General features: G+C 40.9%; 1 protein-coding gene across 6 annotated transcripts in view; it reads left to right on the top strand.

Moving 5' to 3' along the window:
* Positions 1-18,989, top strand: part of DNAI1 (dynein axonemal intermediate chain 1) — a 60,780-nt gene that overhangs the window by 7,632 nt on the left and 34,159 nt on the right. For 5 of the 6 annotated variants that reach the window (XM_032299906.1, XM_032299904.1, XM_032299900.1 and 2 more), the window contains exons 2-4: positions 16,142-16,174; positions 17,831-17,929; positions 18,125-18,205. In XM_032299906.1, coding sequence (XP_032155797.1) covers positions 16,142-16,174; positions 17,831-17,929; positions 18,125-18,205 — 213 coding nt within the window. The remainder of the gene's footprint in view (positions 1-16,141; positions 16,175-17,830; positions 17,930-18,124; positions 18,206-18,989) is intronic. The other variant, XM_032299902.1, reaches the window with a different exon arrangement.

Raw genomic sequence — 18,989 nt, 5'->3', positions numbered from 1 at the left:
TGTATATGTAAACAAAATAATCTGCTGATCTTTGGAGAGGCATCTGCTTCCGTGCCTCTGTGTCTTTGTTAATTATTTTGTTTCCTCTATATGAAATGCCCAAGTCTTCTCTACTGTTCCTGCTCTTTACAGACCTGGCAAACTCTAAGGCACATTGCTTTAAGTTAAGGTCTTTAAGTTGCAAGGAACAGAGGCTCATTCAAGTTACCTCAGATAAGGAGGATGAGAGAAGGGGGAAGGTATGTATGTGGTGAGTTACAGATGGCTATTATAAATGCATAGATAACCTATAATTGAAATTGGAAAGCAATTGATTATGAAACAGGTATAGGGACCAACTCCTTTTTCCACATCACTCATGGCCTCTCTATTACTCTTAACTATGTTTCAGTCTTATTCTTATTCCCCAACTGGCCGGATTTTCCATGGTCCCTGCTCCCTTATAATTTTAGTATGTTTCCAGCTCATCATGGCTGTTCTGACATCTCTCACAAACATTTCCATCAATATCTCCGTCCAACTACTGATTTTCCCTGTAGTCGTCATTCAAATTCTTAAGGAGGGAATCTGATTGAACCCAGCTCATCTACTCGTGCTTGGTAGTGTCAGCAGGGAACAAGATCCTATGGCTCTTTAAGCAACCAAAGCTAGAAGGAGGTATTCTCTTTCCTCAGCTCCTCCAATGCAAGATATAACTTGCTTTACTCTAAAGTAACTTCTATGTTGTTTCTGGTAAATCTTTTTCTCATGAATTGTATAGGAAGGGGCCTCAGACTTCTTCTAGTCCAATGCTTTCATTGGGGGCTGATATTTACATTACAAAAGGTCCTGTCCTTTACAAAAGCCTTTACTATAGGGTTTTAAAAATAGCACATCTCTGCAATGAATTTTAAAATATAGCACACAGGCCAGGCATGATGGCTCATGGCTGTAATCCTAGCATTTTGGGTTGGGAGGCTGAGGCAGGAGGATCGCTTGAGCCTAGGAGTTTGAGACCAGCCTGGACAACATAGCAAGACCCCATCGCTATAAAACAACAACAACAACAAAAATTAGCCAGGCATGGTGGCATGCACCTGTAGTCCCAGCTACTTGGGAGGCTGCAGCTGGAAGATCCCTTAAGCCCAGGGGTTCAAGACTACAGTAAGCTAGGATTTTTACCACTACATTCCAGCCTGGGCAACAGAGTGAGAACCTGTCTATAAAATAAATAAATAAAATGCAGCATACTTTATATATAACTCTTAAAGACCTTGATTTAGGGGATTTATATTCTGACCATGATGCAGGAATCTACACTGGACTTTCATTCCCACTGTAAACAGCTATAAGCTTGAACATAATATATGACACTAATGTTTTGAGGTATTAGTCAATGGACAGCATAGGACAGTGATTCCTCAGGGAAGTAAAACACTCAGTGTGAATCACACATTTACCCTTGCTCTCTGCCTAGGGACAATTTCTTGATCATAGCCCAGAGAGGTAGATCCAAAGGAGATCATGATAGTACCAGGGAGATAACCCAGATGTTGAAATTAGCAGGCAATGTCTTTAAAGTAGCTGTTATAAATATATTTATGGACCTAAAGGAAATATCATTTTAATAGATGCATAGATGGAGAATCTAAGCAGAAAAATGGAAACAGTAGAAAAATCCAGTATCAGAAATTAAAAATTCGTTGGATAGGCCTAACAGCTGAATGTGAATATGGATCCATAGAAATTATTCAGTCTGAAGAACAGAGAGAAACAAGTTTGTTTTGTTTTGTTTTGCTATGTTTTTCTTGTAAAAAGAGAGTCTGGCTGGGCGTGGTAGCTCATGACTATAATCCCAGCACTTCAAGAGGCCAAGATGGGAGGATCACTTGAGCCCAGAAGTTTGAGACTAACCTGGGCAACATAAGGAAACCTCATTTCTACAAAAAATTAAAAAATTAGCCGGGTGTGGTGGTTATGTGCCTGTGGTCCCACTACACAGGAGGCTGAAGTGGAAGGATCGCTTGAACCCAGGAGATCAAGGATTCTGTGAGCTGTGACTGTGCCACTGCATTGCAGTCTGGGTGACAGAGTGAGACCATGTCTCAGAAAAAAAGAGAAAAGAAAAAGAAAAAACAGGCACCTTGTTACTGAGTCTCCATGAAAAAAAAAATAAACGTAAAAGAGAGGGCCTTAGTGACCCATGAAATATATTATATATGTATTTGGAACATGTGTATAGTTGGAATATGAGAAAGAAAAAGAGGAGGAAAAATAAAGTAATAATGGTCAAAAGTTTTCTGAACTTGGTGGAAAACATATGACTATCAGAAACTCAGTGAGCCCAAGCAGGATAAATACAAATAAAACCACAGTTATGTCTATCAGAGTCAAACTACTGAAAACCAAAGATAAAACTAAAACCTTGGAAGTAGCCAAAGAAAAATGACACATTGCATACAGGAGAACAATTATATGAATTGTGGTTGACTTCTCATCATAAACAATGTAGGCCAGAAGACAATGGAATGGCTTTGTTGTTGTTGTTGTTTTTTGAGACAGAGTCCCACTCTGTCACCCAGGCTGGAGTGCAATGGCATGCTTAACAGCTCACTGCAGCCTTGACCTCCTGGGCTCAAGTGATCCTCGTGATCCTCCTGCCTCAGCCTCCCAAGTAGCTGGGACCACAGGCATGTACCACCAAGCCCAACTAATTTTTTTATTTATTGTAGAGACACGGTCTCACTATGTTGCCCAGGCTGGTCTTGAACTCCTGGGATCAAGTAATCCTCCTATCTCAGCCTCCCAAAGTGCTGGTATTACAGGTGTGAGCCACTGTGCCTGACTTGGAAAGACATTTAAAGCACTGAAAGAAAATTACTGTCAACTCAGAATTCTATATCCAGAAAAAATACCCCTCAATTATATGAATTGTGGTTGACTTCTCATCCTAAACAATGTAGGCCCGAGACAATGGAATGGCTTTTTTGTTGGAGCTGAATGATGTGATCTTGGCTCACTGCAACCTCTGTCTCCAGGGTTCAAGCAATTCTCCTGCCTCAGCCTCCTGAGTAGCTGGGATTACAGATGCTCACCACTATGCCTGGCTAATTTTTTTGTATTTTCAATAGAGACAGGGTTTTACCATGTTGGCCAGGTTGATCTCAAACTCCTGGCCTCAAGTGATCCTCCTGCCTTGGCCCCCCAAAGTGCTAGGATTATAGGCATGAGCCACTGCACCCAGCCCTTCTGTTAATTTTCTTACAAGACAAATGACTGTTTACAACAAAAAAAGCAAAACTATGATCGTCAAGCAGGGCTTATAATGTATACAGAAATAAAATATGTGACAACAGTAGGGCAAAGGATGAAGTAGTGGTGGTAAATCGAATTATCATGTTATGAGATTATTACATTGTGAAGTGTAAAGTGGTACAATATTTATTTTTAGTAGACTATGATAATTTCAGGATGCATATTATAACCCTTAGAGCAACCATACATGCGCAAAATACAAAAAGGCACACATGAAAAGCCAATCGAGAGAGCAAAATGGAGTACTAAAAATATTTAGTTAACACAAAAGAAGGCAGATGATGAACAGAGAAACAAAAGCAGATGAGAAAAACTAGAAAACAAAGACAATATGGTAAAGGCCCCCAATTAACAGGCAGAGTTTATCAGGCTAGGGAAAAGTAAAAACCAAATATACATTGCCTTTTACAAGAAATGTATTTTAAATGTTAAAAACACAGAATATTTGAAAATAAAAGAATGGAAAAATACACCATGCAATAGGAAGCATAGAAATCTGTATGAGTATCATTATCAGACAAAGCAGCCATCAAGATAAGAAGTATTCCCAGAGATAAATAGAGACATTTAAAAATGATGAAGGGTCAATTCAAGAGGGAGACATGAAATCACAAAGTGTATGCCTCAAGATATAAGAATCAAAAGAACTTCAATATGTAAGCATCAAAAAATGACAGAACTAAAGGGAGAAGTAGAAAGATTCATAATGATAATTAGATATTTTAACATTATTCTCTCGGTAGATCTGAACAATGCTGTGAACCAACTTGACCTAATTAACATTTATAGAACACTACGCTTACTTAAGAACAGTAAAATGAAAACTGCACCCAAGAACTGCAGAATTTTCACACGGATCAGCCATACACTGTGACATAAAATAAGTCCAAATGCATTTCAAAAGATTAAAATCTTACAGTTTAACCTAGTTCAAATTTAACATCCATCCTTGCCAAAAAAGGATCTCAGCATATTAACAGTAATTTGAACAAAATAGAAGTAAATAATATCTTTTAAATCTCTGGGTATTTAGAAATTAAAGAATACTTCTAAACCTATAGGTCAAGAAAATCATAAGGGAAATTAGAAAATATTTTTAGTTGAATTTTAATGAAAATAAAACATCAAAAATTGTGAGGCGCTGCTAGAATTGTGCTTAAAAGAAAGGTATAGTTATAAATGCTATATTAGAAAAGAAAGGCTCAGTGTGGTGGCTCACGTCTGTAATCCCAGTATATTGGGTGGCTGAGGTGGGTGGATTACTTGAGCCCAGGAGTTCGAGACCAGCCTAGGCAACATAGTGACACCCCATCTCTACAAAAATAAATAAATAAATAAAACAGAAAAAAAAAAAAAAAAACTGGGCATGGTGGCATTTGCCTGTAGTCCCAGCTACTTGAGAAGCCGAGGTGGGAAGATTGCTTAAGCCCATGAAGTAAAGGCTGCAGAGAGCCATGATTGTGCCACTGCACTCCAGCCTGGGCAACAGAATGAGACCTGTCTCTCCTGCCCACCCCCTCACCAACACACACACACACACACACACACACACACACACACACACACACACACACACACACACACACAGTTTAAGATCAGTGTTTTGTTTTGTTTTGTTTTGTTTGAGACGGTATTGCTCTGCACCCAGGCTGGAGTGTAGTAGTCTGATCTCTGCTTACTGCAACCTCTGACCCCTGGGGAGCAGGTGATTCTTCTGCCTCAGCTGGCTAATTCTTGTATTTTTTAGTAAAAATGAAGTTTCACCATGTTGGCTGGTCTCAAACTCCTGAATCAAGCGATCCGCCTGCCTCGGCCTCCCAAAGTGCTGGTATTAGAGGCATGATCCACGGTGCCCCGCCTAAAATCAGTGTTCTAAGTTTCCATCTTATGAATATAGAAAAAGTTGAGTAAATTAAATCCAAAGAAGTAGAAACAAGATTTATTTCATCAATTCCACTTACTTTACTGTTTCAGAGAAACAGTAAGAAAAATAATAGCAAAGCCAGAAGTTGATTATTTGAAAAGATTAATAGTAAAGTTGATAAAATCTAGGAAGGCTTATAAGTTACAAAGAAAGCATAATAGCCAGTATCATGAATAAAAAATGAGATATCAGGACAGACCCTACAGATGTTAAAAGGAATAATAGGAGGATAGTAGGAACAACCTTATGCTAATAAATTCATCAACTTAGATGGAATGGATGAAATTTTTGAAAAACACATTTTATCTTAACTGACACAAGAAGAAATGGAAAATACTTCATACCTATTAATAAATTGAATTCATAATTAAGAACCATCCCACAAAGAAACTCCAGACGCAAATCGTTTCACTGATGAATGGTATTAAGTATATAAGGAATGAATAACACCAATCTTATACAAAGTCTTTCAGAAAATAAAGGATAAAGGGAATAAGTTCCAATTCATTTTATGACATCAGTGTAACCCTGATATCAAAATCAAAGCATTGTACAAATAGAAAATTATAGGCTGATATTCCTCATTAACATAAATGCAAAAAATCCTTAACAAGATAATATCAAATCTGTTCCAGCAATATATAAAAAGAATAATAGATCAGATCAAGTGAGGTTTATCCCAAGAATACAAAGTTAACTTATGAAAAAATTAAAGCTTTTTCACATTAATAGGATAAAGAAGAAAAATCGTAGGATGATAACATCTCAATAGATTCAGAAACAAAAACAATGACAAGATTAAACATCCATCCACAAAAGATTGTTATAATGATCAAATAAGATAATGTACTCCAAAATGTTTAGTAAACTGAAAGATGCTATATAAATGGAGAGTATTTTTATTGTCATCCTTCTGCTATGACACCCTGAGATGTCGAGGCTCCTTTCTAATAAGATTTCTTGGGACCTAGAAAACATACTTTTCAATTATTCTAAGCCCTCAGAATGGAACTTAGTTGCCTTGCATGGCAGTCTACATGGAATAATAAAAATAATGACAACCAAAATGTTTACATTGCCATTGGTACTTGAGGGCTTACTTTGTGCTGGGTTCTGTGTTAGTGCTCTTCATACATTGTTTTATTTTATCCTCATAGCAATTCTATGAGGAGGGCACTAATATTTTTCTCCCCCTTACAAATGTGGAGACGAAGTTTAGAGACTAAATGCTTTGCTCAACATCTTACATATAATTCATAGCAGAGCCAGGAATCCAGCAAAGATTTACTCTAGAGCTCCAGCTTTTAAACCGTATACTTTTGGCCTTCTGCAGCCTTATCTAGAAAGAGTCCTATAGAGTTGGCTTCTGCCCTCCTGTGCTTCCAGAGAGGAATGGGGCTGGTCTTGTATTCTCTTTTCCAGCATTCTGAGCACTGTGCTAACACTGCATTCATAGGAAAGAAAAATGTATGTAACTATATTTTGATTTTTACATTCTTAATTAGCATTTGAAATTATAAAAGTAATGCATATTCACATTTAATATATTAGGCTGGGTGCAGTGGCTCACGCCTCTAATCCCAGCATTTTGGGAGGCTGAGGCAGAAGGATCATGTGAGGCCAGAAGTTTGTGACCAGCCTGGGCAACATAGTGAGACAGTGTCTCTACAAAAGATTTAAATATTAACCAGGCCTGGTGGTACGTGCCTGTAGTCCTAGCTACTTGGGAGGGTGAGTCAGGAGGATCCCTTGAGTCCAGGAGGTCATAGCTGAAGTGAGCTGTGATTGTGCTGCTGCACTCTAGCCTGGATGATGGAGTAAGACCCTGACTCAAAAAAAAAAAATTTGAATTATGACAATGTATACATAACAGTATTAGTCCTCTTTCCCACAATTCTGTAGTCACACTGCCTGGACAAAAACCACTGTCAACAGATTCTATATATTCTTCCAGAAATTTTGTATGTATATGCAAATATACATATACACATATTCTTAAAGTAAACAGATGGGTGATCTATTCCTGTAACTTGCTTTTTTATTTGACAATATGCCTTGGAGAGCTTTCCATAGCAATACATAAAAGTTTACTTCATTCTTTTCACTTTATTTTTCAATAATATACTGTTTTTAATTGACAAATAAAATTGCAATTTATCACATAAAACGTATTTTGAAATATGTATACATTGTGGAATGGCTAAATCAAGCTAATTATTATTATTATTATCTTGAGACAGAGTCTCACCTGTTACCCAGGCTGGAGTGCAGTGGTGCAATCTCAGCTCACTGCAACCTCCATCTCCCAGGTTCAAGCGATTCTCCTGCCTCAGCCTCCTGAGTAGCTGGGATTACCTGCCATCACCTCGCTAATTTTTATATTTTTAGTAGAGATGGGGTTTCGCCCTGTTGACCAGGCTGATCTCGAAATCCTGACCTCAGTTGATTGCCCACCTTGGCCTCCCAAAGTGCTGGGATTACAGGTGTGAGCCACCACACCCAGCCAATCAAGCTAATTAACATAAGCATTATCTAGCGTATTTATAATTTTTTGAGGTTAGAACACTTAAAACCTATTCTCTTAGCAGTTTTCAATAATAAAATACATTGGTGGGTGGGTGGGTGGGTGGGTGGGTAGGTTGTTTGTTGATTTGAGACAGGGTTTAGCTCTGGTGCCCAGGCTGGAGTGCAGTGCATGATCACAGCTCACTGCAGCCTTGACCTTCTGGACTCAAGTGATCCTCCCACCTCGGCCTCCCAAGAAGCTGAGACTATTGGTACACCACACTACACCTGGCTAATTTTTAAAAATTTTTGTAGGGATGGAGTATCTTGCTATATCACCCAGGTTGGTCTTGAACTCCTGACCTCAAGCATTCCTCCTGCCTAGGTTTCCCAAAGTACTGGGATTACAGGGATAAACCACCACACCTGATCCAATACATTGCTATTTACTATGGTCACTATGTTGCACAATAGTTATTATTTTTAAAATATGCATAACATCCCATTGAAGTGCTATACTTATTTTATATTACTTAATTTATTTACCTAGGCTCCTATTGGTGAATGTTTGTTTGTGTTTTTCAATTTTAAAAAATTACAAATAAAACTGCAGCAAGCAAGTTTGTATGTTCTTCTTATGCAGGTGTGTCTGTTTCTTTTTTCTTTCTTTTTTCTTTTTTTGACACAGGGTCTTGCTGTGTCACCCTGTCTGGAATGCAGTGGCACAATCTCAGCTTACTGCAGCCTCTACATCCTGGGCTCAAGTGATCCTCCCGAGCTGGGACTACAGGCATGCACTGCCACACCTGGCTAATTTTGTTTATTTATTTATTTATTTATTTGTAGAGATGAAGTCTCACTATGTTCCCCAGCCTAGCCTTGAACCCCTGGGCTCAAGTGTTCCTCCTGCCTTGGCCTCCCAAAATGCTGGGAGTACAGGCATGGAGCCACTGTACCCAGCCTGAGGTGTGAATATTTCTATGAGAAAATTCAAGAAAGTGGAGCCATTGAGCTGAGGGATATATGCATTTTAAACTTCGGTACACATTGCAAACTTTGGTACAAAAAGTTTGCATCAATGTATGATAGTGCACCCTGCGTACCACTGTTCAAAGTTTTAATATTTTTTTTCAACTACAAACACTTATTGAGTGCCTTTTGTGTGCTTTTGACACTACACTAGGCTCAGAGATTTAAAATGTACTCAGTGTAGCTGGAGGAAGATTTGTTTGTGAATTGCTGCAGTTCCTTTGGGACTAAGAGCTTTTACCCTTTTAGAAACCGAAACTGCAATCTGGTGAGGTATTTAGTTTCAATTTAGCTTAATGGAAACCTGTTAGTGAATTTTAAAATAAGGACCAAGACAACTGAGATGGTAAACGAAGTCTCCTGAGCCCCAGGAAGGAGGATGCAGCATCTGTGGGTTTGCATGCTTCGAAGAGCCCGTCTTTCCAGGAACAATCGTTTCAGCATTGAACTCTTGAGCAGAGATGTGAGCTGCTGAAATGTAGTCATCCCTAAGGCAGGTGCTTCCTAGTAGGCAAAGGGCTACACAGATCCCGTGTGGCTGAGGGCAGAGCAGGGTCTATAAATGAGAATGTAATTCTGTCAGCCATCATTTGTTGGGCACACACTCTGGCCAGTTGCACATAAAGTGCCCCACACTATGCACCTTATGTGTGTTGACTCATTTAATCCTTACAACAAGCCTATGATTGTCTGAGGGTGTCATTATAATGCCCATTTAAAAAATGAGGATACTGAGGTTCAAAGAAGACAATTAACTTGCCTGGGGTCATAAAACTATTAGCAAGTAGCAGAGTGGGGACTCAAACGCAGCTATGGTTGACTTCAAAGCCCACACACTTGGGTTCCATGGCTCCATCTGATCACATATTCATTTTTAAAATATTATATATTTATGATAGAGAACAGCTTAAGAATTTTTTATCTCCTTATTTATCCCTAAAATATGCTGAGGGACAAATAGATGGCTTGCATTGTTCAGTGGGGTCGTGAACCAAAACAGGTCTAAATGCAAGTAAATGACCAATAGGTGGTGATAGTAATTAACTCTTACATTGACTAGAATTTTTGTTTTCAGTGTATCCTTCCATTGACTATGTCATTTGATCTGAACAATTCTCAGTGTCCTTGTCTTTAAAATGGGAACAGTTTCATCTACTTTTCGGGGAGGCTGTGAAGATCGGGAACAATGACCGTATAATACCCAACAAGGTGCCTAGCTAGAGTGCTCACTAGATTGCGGTTAGGGATGGTGATGGTAATCAACTGTCTCTGCCTCTCTCCCCTCCCCTAACCCCGCTGCAGACAGACTTCAAGCATCTGCCCTTGGTATGTCACTGCTCTACATGAGAATGTCTCTTTCCAGACATCTCATTCTCTCTCAGCTCTTCTCCACAGCTTTCCAGACTTCTTTGGGATTTACTGTGTGCCCTTTGGCTTCCTCATGTCCCAGGACAGACCGAGTGGGGCTGCACTGGAGGCTGCTTATGGAAAAAGACAGTCCTTAGGGCTGGGCCAAGTTAGGAGGGGTGTTAACTTAAAGATCATCCAAAAGTGTACTGAGCCAAGGAGGTGATCCAGAGTTGTTCTAGAATAAGGGGGTTAGAGGCCCAGAGAGGTGGAATCTTGAATGAGGTAAAGGGACCCATGTAGAGGCTGGCCTGACAGAAGGGTGACCAGACATCGTGATTGGTAGTATTGAGGGAAGGGAGAAAGATGCTTGGCACAGAGCAGAGAAGTCAGATAGTTTATGAAAGAAATCCTGTGAACCTAAGGAAAGAGGAGACATTTTATGTGGACAGTCCCCTTCTAGGTCAGGTACTATCATCCGTGTAAGGCTCGGGGCTTATCTAACCACTGGAGACATAGGCTCAGTCCCTCTGCATACATGGATCTTTCCTACATAAGCTTAGGGAGAATTGTAAGTGACTGAGTGTGGCTGTAGGAGGGGAAAAGTAGGAGATGAGGTAGATGTCATATTTGGGGATTTGGGCTTCATCTCATGGTGGAGGATGGGCTCTTGGAGACTTCATTTTATTTTATTATTTATTTTGAGACAAGGTCTCACTGTGTTGCCCAGATTGGAGCACAGTGGCACAATCATAGCTCACTGCAGCCCTGAACTTCTGAGCTCAAGCAATCATCTTACCTCAGCCTTCCAAGTAGCTGTACAGGCGCACACCACCACATCCAACTAATTAATTTTTTTTTCTTTTTTTGTAGAGACAGGGTGTTGCTTTATTGCCCAGGCTGGTCTTGAACCCTTGGAGGCTTTCAATCAAGAGAATGACACAATCATATTTATGTTTTAGGAAGATCATTTGTAGTTAGTGATTAAGAGTTTGGGTTCAAATCCTGGTCAACTTTGGGTCAGTTGCTTGGTGTCTCTATACCTCAGTTTTCTCGTAAGGTAGAAATAATGACAGCTCATACTCCACAGGGTGGTTGTGAAGATTCAATGAAATAATTTACATAAATAGCTTAGTAAATGACTGGGCCAGAGTAAGTGCTCAGTAGCTGAAAATAATTATAATGATATAATTATTAGAGTAGAGAGAAACTGGAGTTAGGGAGATCAAATGTAGTTAGGCAAAAAATAGTAAGGGCCTGAATTAAAGATAGTTAAGAAAGATATTAAAGAATTAGAATTGTTAGGCTTTGAAACATAATCCTAGTGAGAGGGTGAAGAATGGACAAACATCTTTAATGGTTCCCAGTTTCCAACCTGGGTGACTAAATGAATGGTAATGCACTTGAGAGAAAGGGAATCCTGGAGGAAGTGACAGTTTAGGGTGAAGAAATCAGGTCAGTTTTATAGATATTGAGTTTGAGTACTTTGTCATTAATTTGAATATGAGGTTCTGGGAAGTCTAAGTTACAAAAATAGATTTGGGGAGACCAAGATACTGTCTCTGTCTCTCTCTCTCTCTCTCTCTCTCTCTTTTTTTAAGTCTCAGCTCACTGTGACCTCTGCCTCCTGGGTTCAAGTGATTCTCCTGCTTCAGCCTCCTGAGTAGCACACACCACCATGCTCGACTAATTTTTGTATTTTTAGTGGAGATGGGGTTTCACCATGTTGGCCAGTTTGGTCTCCAACTTCTTGCCTGAAGTAATCCACCTTTCTCAGCTTCCCCAAGTGCTGGGATTGCAGACATGAGCCACCATGCCTGGTCACAAGATCCTGTCTCAGGGAAAAGAAAGAATAATAATAAATAGATTTGAGCTTCATCATAAGGTGGAAGATGGAAGATGAAGCTATGCGTGGGGGATAAGAGTAGCCAAGGGGAGGGTGTAGAATAGAAAGACCAGAGGGTCAAGCCTATATCCCTGGAGAGGTCAAGGATATTGAGGAGCCATTGGAGAGATCAGTAACATGGAAAAGAAGGTGGTGGAGAAGTTTCAAGGAGGAGGGAGGGAGCCCTCAGCAATGTCAGGTCCTATAAGAGAACTGAGAAGTGACCACTAGGCAGCTGAGTTGTGACTGGTGACTTTTATAAGGGCAGTGACTTCCATCCAAGTGCTAGCCTCTGTGCTAGTGATCCAAAATAAGACTCAGTTCCTGCTCTCACAGTGCTCACACTGAAATCCACAGCAATAAGGATAGAAAAATGCTCTGCTGTGAAGGAGTTCAGGCTGGGATATCTGTTATCCCGTTGATCACCAGGACTACATTGTCTGCCACGGTGGGCTGGGAGGATTTCCTCTTCCCGCCTCGCTCTTTCATAGACATCTTCCCTTGGCCAAATGGAATGACCTAGCCAAGAGAAGAGGACTTTCTTTAGTCAATAGCATAAGAATGTCAAGCTGCCTCCTATGTATACTGCAGTGTTATGCTTCTTTTCAGACACGACCCAGAGACTGTAACAGAGTGTCTATTTGAAGATACATTTGATCATTCAGTACTTGTGATGGAACATGGAGGGTAGCCTTGCTTAAAGTGAGGAAAGGAAGAGTAGAGGGAGGTAGGAGAAAGGTGGAAAAGGAAAAGTTAGATGAAGAACTAGCAGAGGCTAGTTGGGTAGAATTTTGTTAGACAGAGGTAGTGGGGGCAGGGAGAGGGAAGGGGAAGATGACATTCCTGGCGGAGGAATGATAACAGCAAAGGTGGAGAAGTGGGAAAACACAGGCCAGGCTCAGGGACTCTCTGACTGCACCTGGGAGTCCCAGCACACGGTGGTAGGAGAACAGGCTGGAATGGAGGCTTGGGGCCAGATGATAGAGTTTTGAGGGCTTGGGGAAGAGTTTGAATTTTCTTCTGTGGCTTGATAGCTTCTAGGAGGAACCATCAAAAGCCTTTCAGGAATTCAGGGTTGTCTGTCTCAGGCTTCTCATTCTGCAAGACCAAGGGGCCAAAGTGGCAGCCTGACATTCAATCTCCTTTGCCATGGTTGGGAAGTCAGGGCTGTAGCTGATTTCACTGGCCTGTTTTGCATTTATTATAGTGTGGCTTTTATAGTGTGTTAATTGAAATATTTCCAACTGCCAAAAACAATTACACTCAAATTGCCTTGTCAGTTCTTTTATTGCCAGATAAATGTTTTACAGACATATTTACAGGGGGCAGCGGTAACTGGATCTCATTTTCTATTTAAGGCTTGTGGTTTGGGTTGGGATTGGCCTTTCTCTGCTATATTGTGAGCCTGAATGTTGTTACACATTGTGACGCTTCTATCCCATGACCTTATGGATCAAAAGCTCTTCAAAGGAAAGTAGCTCTTTGGCTCATATGGCTTAGGCTCCGAGAACGTGCCTATCGTTGGAAACCCTGGCAACCTGGCAGAACTCTGAATCCTGCTGCCTGCTCTACCAGCAATAATCCCAGCCCAAGCTGAGGCATGCTTTTCTCTTTCCCTAGAATCCCTTTCTTCGCTTCCACCCTCCAACCCTCTCCCAAAGACCCTATCATGCAAGAGGTGTAAGACCCCATCTAGTCTAACTCCCTCTCTTTGCATTTGGGAAACCAAGACCCAGAGGGTCCTCCAAGATCACACAGGTGGTCAGTGACAGAGCTGGAACCAGAGGTTCCTTTCCAATGTGCCATGCTGCCACCAATGTGTCCCCTTTGGCTCCTCTGCTGCAGAGACCCCTCCTTCTGTGAGCTAGGCCTGCTCCTTCCAAGAGCCCCTCCCTCATGTCTCCAGTCCCCTGATCTCCCTCATACTTGATCATCTGAAACACCTATTTATTCTATATATGTACTGTGGAATATTTTTGTTGGTTTCTTTGGTAGAACTAACTAACTTTCTTTCTTTCTTTCTCTCTAGCTTTCTCTCCCTCCCTCCTACCATCCCTCCCTTCCTTCCTTCCTTTCTGATGGAGTCTCACTCTGTTGCCCAGGCTGGAGTGCACTGGAATGATCTCAGCTCACTGCAACCTCTCCCTCCTGGATTCAAGCAATTCTCCTGCCTCAGGCTCCCGAGTAGCTGGGATTACAGGTGCGTGCTACCACACTCGATTAATTTTTGTATTTTTAGTAGAGACAGGGTTTCACCATGTTGGTCAGGCTGGTCTCGAACTCCTGACCTCAGATGAGCTGCCCACCTTGGCCTCCCAAAGTGCTGGGATTACAAGCATGAGCCACCGCACTCAGCCAACTTTGTACATGATATTTTCTCCTTCTGAAAAACGTTTTCTCCACCTAGACAATGCATACTTGTCCTTTGACACCCAGTTAAGGAATTGTCATCTCTGGCTGGGTGCAGTGGCTGATGCCTGTAATCCCAACATGTTGGGAGGCCAAGGTGGGTGGATCACCTAATGTCAGGAGTTTGAGACCAGCCTGGCCAACATGCTGAAACCCTGTCTCTACTAAAAATATAAAAAAATAGGGTGGGTGTGGTGGCTCATGACTGTAATCCAAACACTGGGAGGCCGAGGTGGATGGATCACGAGGTCAGGAGTTCAAGACCAGCCTGGCCAACATGGTGAAACCCCATCTCTACTAAAAATACAAAAATTAGCCAGGTATGGTAGCAGATGCCTGTAATCCCAGCTTCTCAGGAGGCTCAGGCGGGAGAATCACTTGAAACAGAAAGGCGGAGTTTGCAGTGACCCAAGATTGCACTACTGCACTCCAGCCTGGGGAAAAGAGCGAAAACTCCATCTCAAATAATAATAATACAATAAAAAATATTTAAAAAATAGCTGCATGTGGTGGTGCATGCCTGTAATCCCAGCTACTTGGGAGGCCGAAGCAGGAGAATCTTTGAACCTGGGAGGCAGAGGTTGCAGTGAGCCAAGCCTGCACCATTGCACTCCAGCCTGGGTGGCAAAAGGGAAACTCTGTCTCAAGAAAAAAAAAGGAAGAAGGAAGAAGAAGAAGAGGAGGAGGGGGAGGGGGAGGGGGAAAGAAGAGAAGGAGAAGAAGGAGAAGGAGAAGAAGAAGAAGAAGGAAGAAGAAGGAGGAGGAGGAGGAGGAGGAGGAGGAGAAGAAGAAGAAGAAGAAGAAGAAAAGAAGAAAGAAGAAGAAATGGTCACCTCTGTAAGCCTTTTCTGTGTACCCCAGGCTGGGTAGGTGACCCACGTACTTCCACCATACCCTGTGCACACGTATCTCTGTTGCTGGCACAGAACTGACTTTCAAAGGAACATATGCTGAGTGAGTGAGTGAGTGATGAGCATTGATCACACTCATCCGTCCTCCACGGACCTTGAGCAAATTGGGGCAGGGACCTCATCTTTCTTCCTCCCACTGCTTAGGTCAGTGCCTAACACACAATTAGGCACTCCACTAATGTTCATCAAATTGATTTGAGCATGTTTCTCTTGAGAACATAAAATTTAAGCATGTTAGAACAGGAAGGTTATCATATCCAATCCTATGCATTTTACAGATGAGGAATCTGAAGATTATAGAGAAAAACACTTTTTCCAGGGTTATAATGACTAATGGGTTTTGATGGCATTCATGTATCTATTCAGTAAGTATTTTGAACACCTACTATGTTCAGAGCATTGTTCTAGATGCTGGGTCTTTGTGCAGCAGTGTAAAAAACAAAGTGTCTGCTCATGAAGAGCGTATATTCATCCCCAAAAGTGTTTATGAATATAAACTGTTTTTGAAATCCCTTTATTGCCTGGTACAGAGATGAACACTTAGAATATGCTTTAAAAATATTTGTTGAATTAGTTGCAAATAAGAAATTCCAGTGCTAAGTTACTTGGTCGTGCTCTTCATGGGTCATTCCCACTGATGCTGAAACCGGCTTGCCTCAGATATAGGACCTCTCTGGCTGGGCTAAAATTGTCACTGAGACTGTTTCTGAAACTTGGGAAGGCTCAGCGTCCTTTGACTGTGAGATTCCTGGGCAGGAGCCTCCCTGCAATACTGTTTATGATATTTCCATGTCAATTTGCTTGTGACCTATCTTCTGTTTTCTGTTCTTCATTTAGAGCATCAGCATAGGCAGAGGAACCAGGAAGAAAGTAAGTGCTGAGACTATCATCATCTTTCAGCAAGATGCTAATAATGTTTTTTTTTCTGTTGAAAATATTATCTGTATGTTTTTAGAAAATGCAAATGAACTAAAAGAATATTAAAATCACCCTAAACCTACCATCCTATAATAACTTTAGTTAACATGTGATGTTACATCCTCTTAGATATTTTTGTGCATATATAAAATTACATGTATTTATTTATTATTTTTCTTTTGGAGGAATAAGGGGGAGAAATATACTTATTTTTAAATGGAACAGAACTGTATATGTTATTTTATAACATGTTTTTCACATAAAATATTTAGAGTACCTTCCATTGCTAATAAATATACTTTTATAGCGTCATTTGAAATTACTGCATAATATTTTACCATATGTTCCTTAAGACTGTACCATAATTTGTTCAACCATGCCTCATTGTTGGACATTTAGACGTTTCCTTTTTTGGCTGAATGCGGTGGCTCATGCCTGTAATCCCAGCACTTTGAGAAGTTGAAGCAGGCAGATCACTTGAGGTCAGGAGTTCAAAACCAGCCTGGCCAACATAGTGAAACCCCATCTCTACTAAAATACAAAAATTAGCCGGGCATGGTGGTGCATGTCTGTGGTCCCAGCTGCTTGGGAGGCTGAGGTAAGGGAATTGCTTGAACCCAGGAGGTGGAGGTTGTAGTGAGTTGAGATCGTGCCACTGCACTGCAGCTTGGGTGTGACAAAGCAAGACTCTATCTCAAATAAATAAATAAATAAATGTTTCTTTTTTCACTGTTATTAGCAATTATCTAACAAACATCAATGCACCTAAATCTTTGGGCATATTCCTTAATATAAATTCCTACATGTACAAATTTGGGTCAGAGAGTATAAACAGTTATTAGGCTTTGATAAATATTTTCAAATTGAGTTTTAGAAAGGTACTAATTTGTGAGTGCTCATTTTCCCACAGCCTCATGAATGCTGGATATTAGCTTTGGTTGTTTTCTAGTTTGCCAGTTTTATAGTTAAAAAAAAAATATTGTTTTATTTTGTATAATTTTGTTAGTAAGGGTGAACATTTAAAAAAATATGTCATGGGCCACTTTGGCAAGATGTTTAAGTATCTACCAGGGAAAGGCAAACCTTCTAGTTCTTGATTTTTTTGCTCCAAGGATCTAATGGGACTGTGGGACTTAAAGTAACTAAGTACAGAGAGTCTTGGGTAACCTTAAGGTAGCAGATGGGAAGATAAAATATAAATTAAAGTTGAATAACGACTTATCATCCTTTCTTGATGTCTAAACCACTTTGCATAAAGCCCTGCCTTTGGCTGTTGGTCCTAGACATTAGCTTCTGGGCTTTACAGAAGGCAGTAGGGAGGAACCAGTTCTTCTGGTCCCACTACTGGGGCCAAAGGCCTACCAACAACATTCCAAGTTCCAGCTACCCTGACCCCCAAGGCAGAGGTGGCCAGGATCTTCCAGACAATGAGAACTCTGGCCTGAGCAGTTCTTTTGGACTCTTTCATGAGTGATATGTTGTACATTTTGTATTCTTCATACAAGGGACAGAGCTTGGCTTCTGGGATTGTTTGTGAATAAACAGGCCTCCTGCTTGCTTGTCTAATTAGATAAGACACTCCCAGCCTCATGTGAGGTTTTTGTCTAGGATGAAGATTCAGGGACTGAAGTGGGAGAAGGTACAGATGAATGGGCCCAGTCCAAAGCCACAGTTAGACCCCCTGACCAGCTGGAGTTGACCGATGCGGTGAGTGAGTAGCCTCTTATCCTTGCTCCTTGTACCTCTTTCAGGTTCAGAGATGTGTTCTTCCATAGTACACGATTAGGAGCTTGCCCAGAACTTGGATGTGAAATGTCTGCTGATACTCTGGGGGATCCTGTAAGCCTCAGATGGGGTTGGGTGGCCTTCACCTATGACCCTCTTGGTATTTCTTTCCCTCAGGAGTTAAAGGAGGAATTCACTCGGATTTTGACAGCCAACAACCCACATGCACCCCAGAACATTGTCAGGTACAGCTTCAAAGTAAGTCATCCCCTCCTGGGCAGGGACATCTATACCCATCTCCTTGGAGTGATATTGACTTGCTACGTTGCAAAAGCCTCTCAGTAATTCTAGAGGAGAGCACTTTTAAACTGAGGTCCTTGGCTGGAATCCTGAGATTTCACATGGAGTTTTCTAGAGATTTTTGAAATTTCTTTATGAATCTCCCTTGCAGTCTTATTAATTGTAGTCTTAAGTGTCCTACAGAGCCACTCTTCTCAAGAATCTTGAAATGAATCATTTGGTTAGAAAAATGCTTTTCTGAGATATGTAACATGTTTTTGACTAACATAAACTATTGGGTCTTCAGAAGCTGAGTTTTCCTCTACCCAGCCACCTGGATGGAGTACAATTTCCCTCTGGACAAAAGGAGTTGGCCTTCTTCCCTCCTGAACCCCAGCCCCACTGGAGAATCTCTAGCAGGCTGCAGTCTCAGCATTTCTTGACATCACAGCCAGACAGACTGGTGACCTCATCAGGGCTCTCCTTTAGTATACATGGCATGGGTGGGTGAGTTCTGTCTTGGTAGACACATACTGGTATACCTTTATAGGGGACAATACTGTTTTTATTCATAGCAAAGTCAGCTCCTGTGGGTATGGACTGAAGAGAATTTCTGAGTACATTTGAGCTGCAGTGGAAGGGATGCATATGTTTCCTATTTCATTATTCTGAGACCCATTTGTTCCATGCTTACTGTATGCCAGTGTCAGGTCCTAGATTAGGTTTTTTTTTTTTTTTTTTTTTTTTTTTTTTTTTTTTTTTT

Source organism: Sapajus apella, unplaced genomic scaffold, assembly GCF_009761245.1.
Source record: "Sapajus apella isolate SASKATOON/1434 unplaced genomic scaffold, GSC_monkey_1.0 scaffold42, whole genome shotgun sequence".
In the NCBI taxonomy this organism is placed as follows: domain Eukaryota; kingdom Metazoa; phylum Chordata; class Mammalia; order Primates; family Cebidae; genus Sapajus; species Sapajus apella.
Note: the sequence above shows the minus strand (reverse complement) of the source record. Positions and strands in the feature narration are given on the sequence as shown.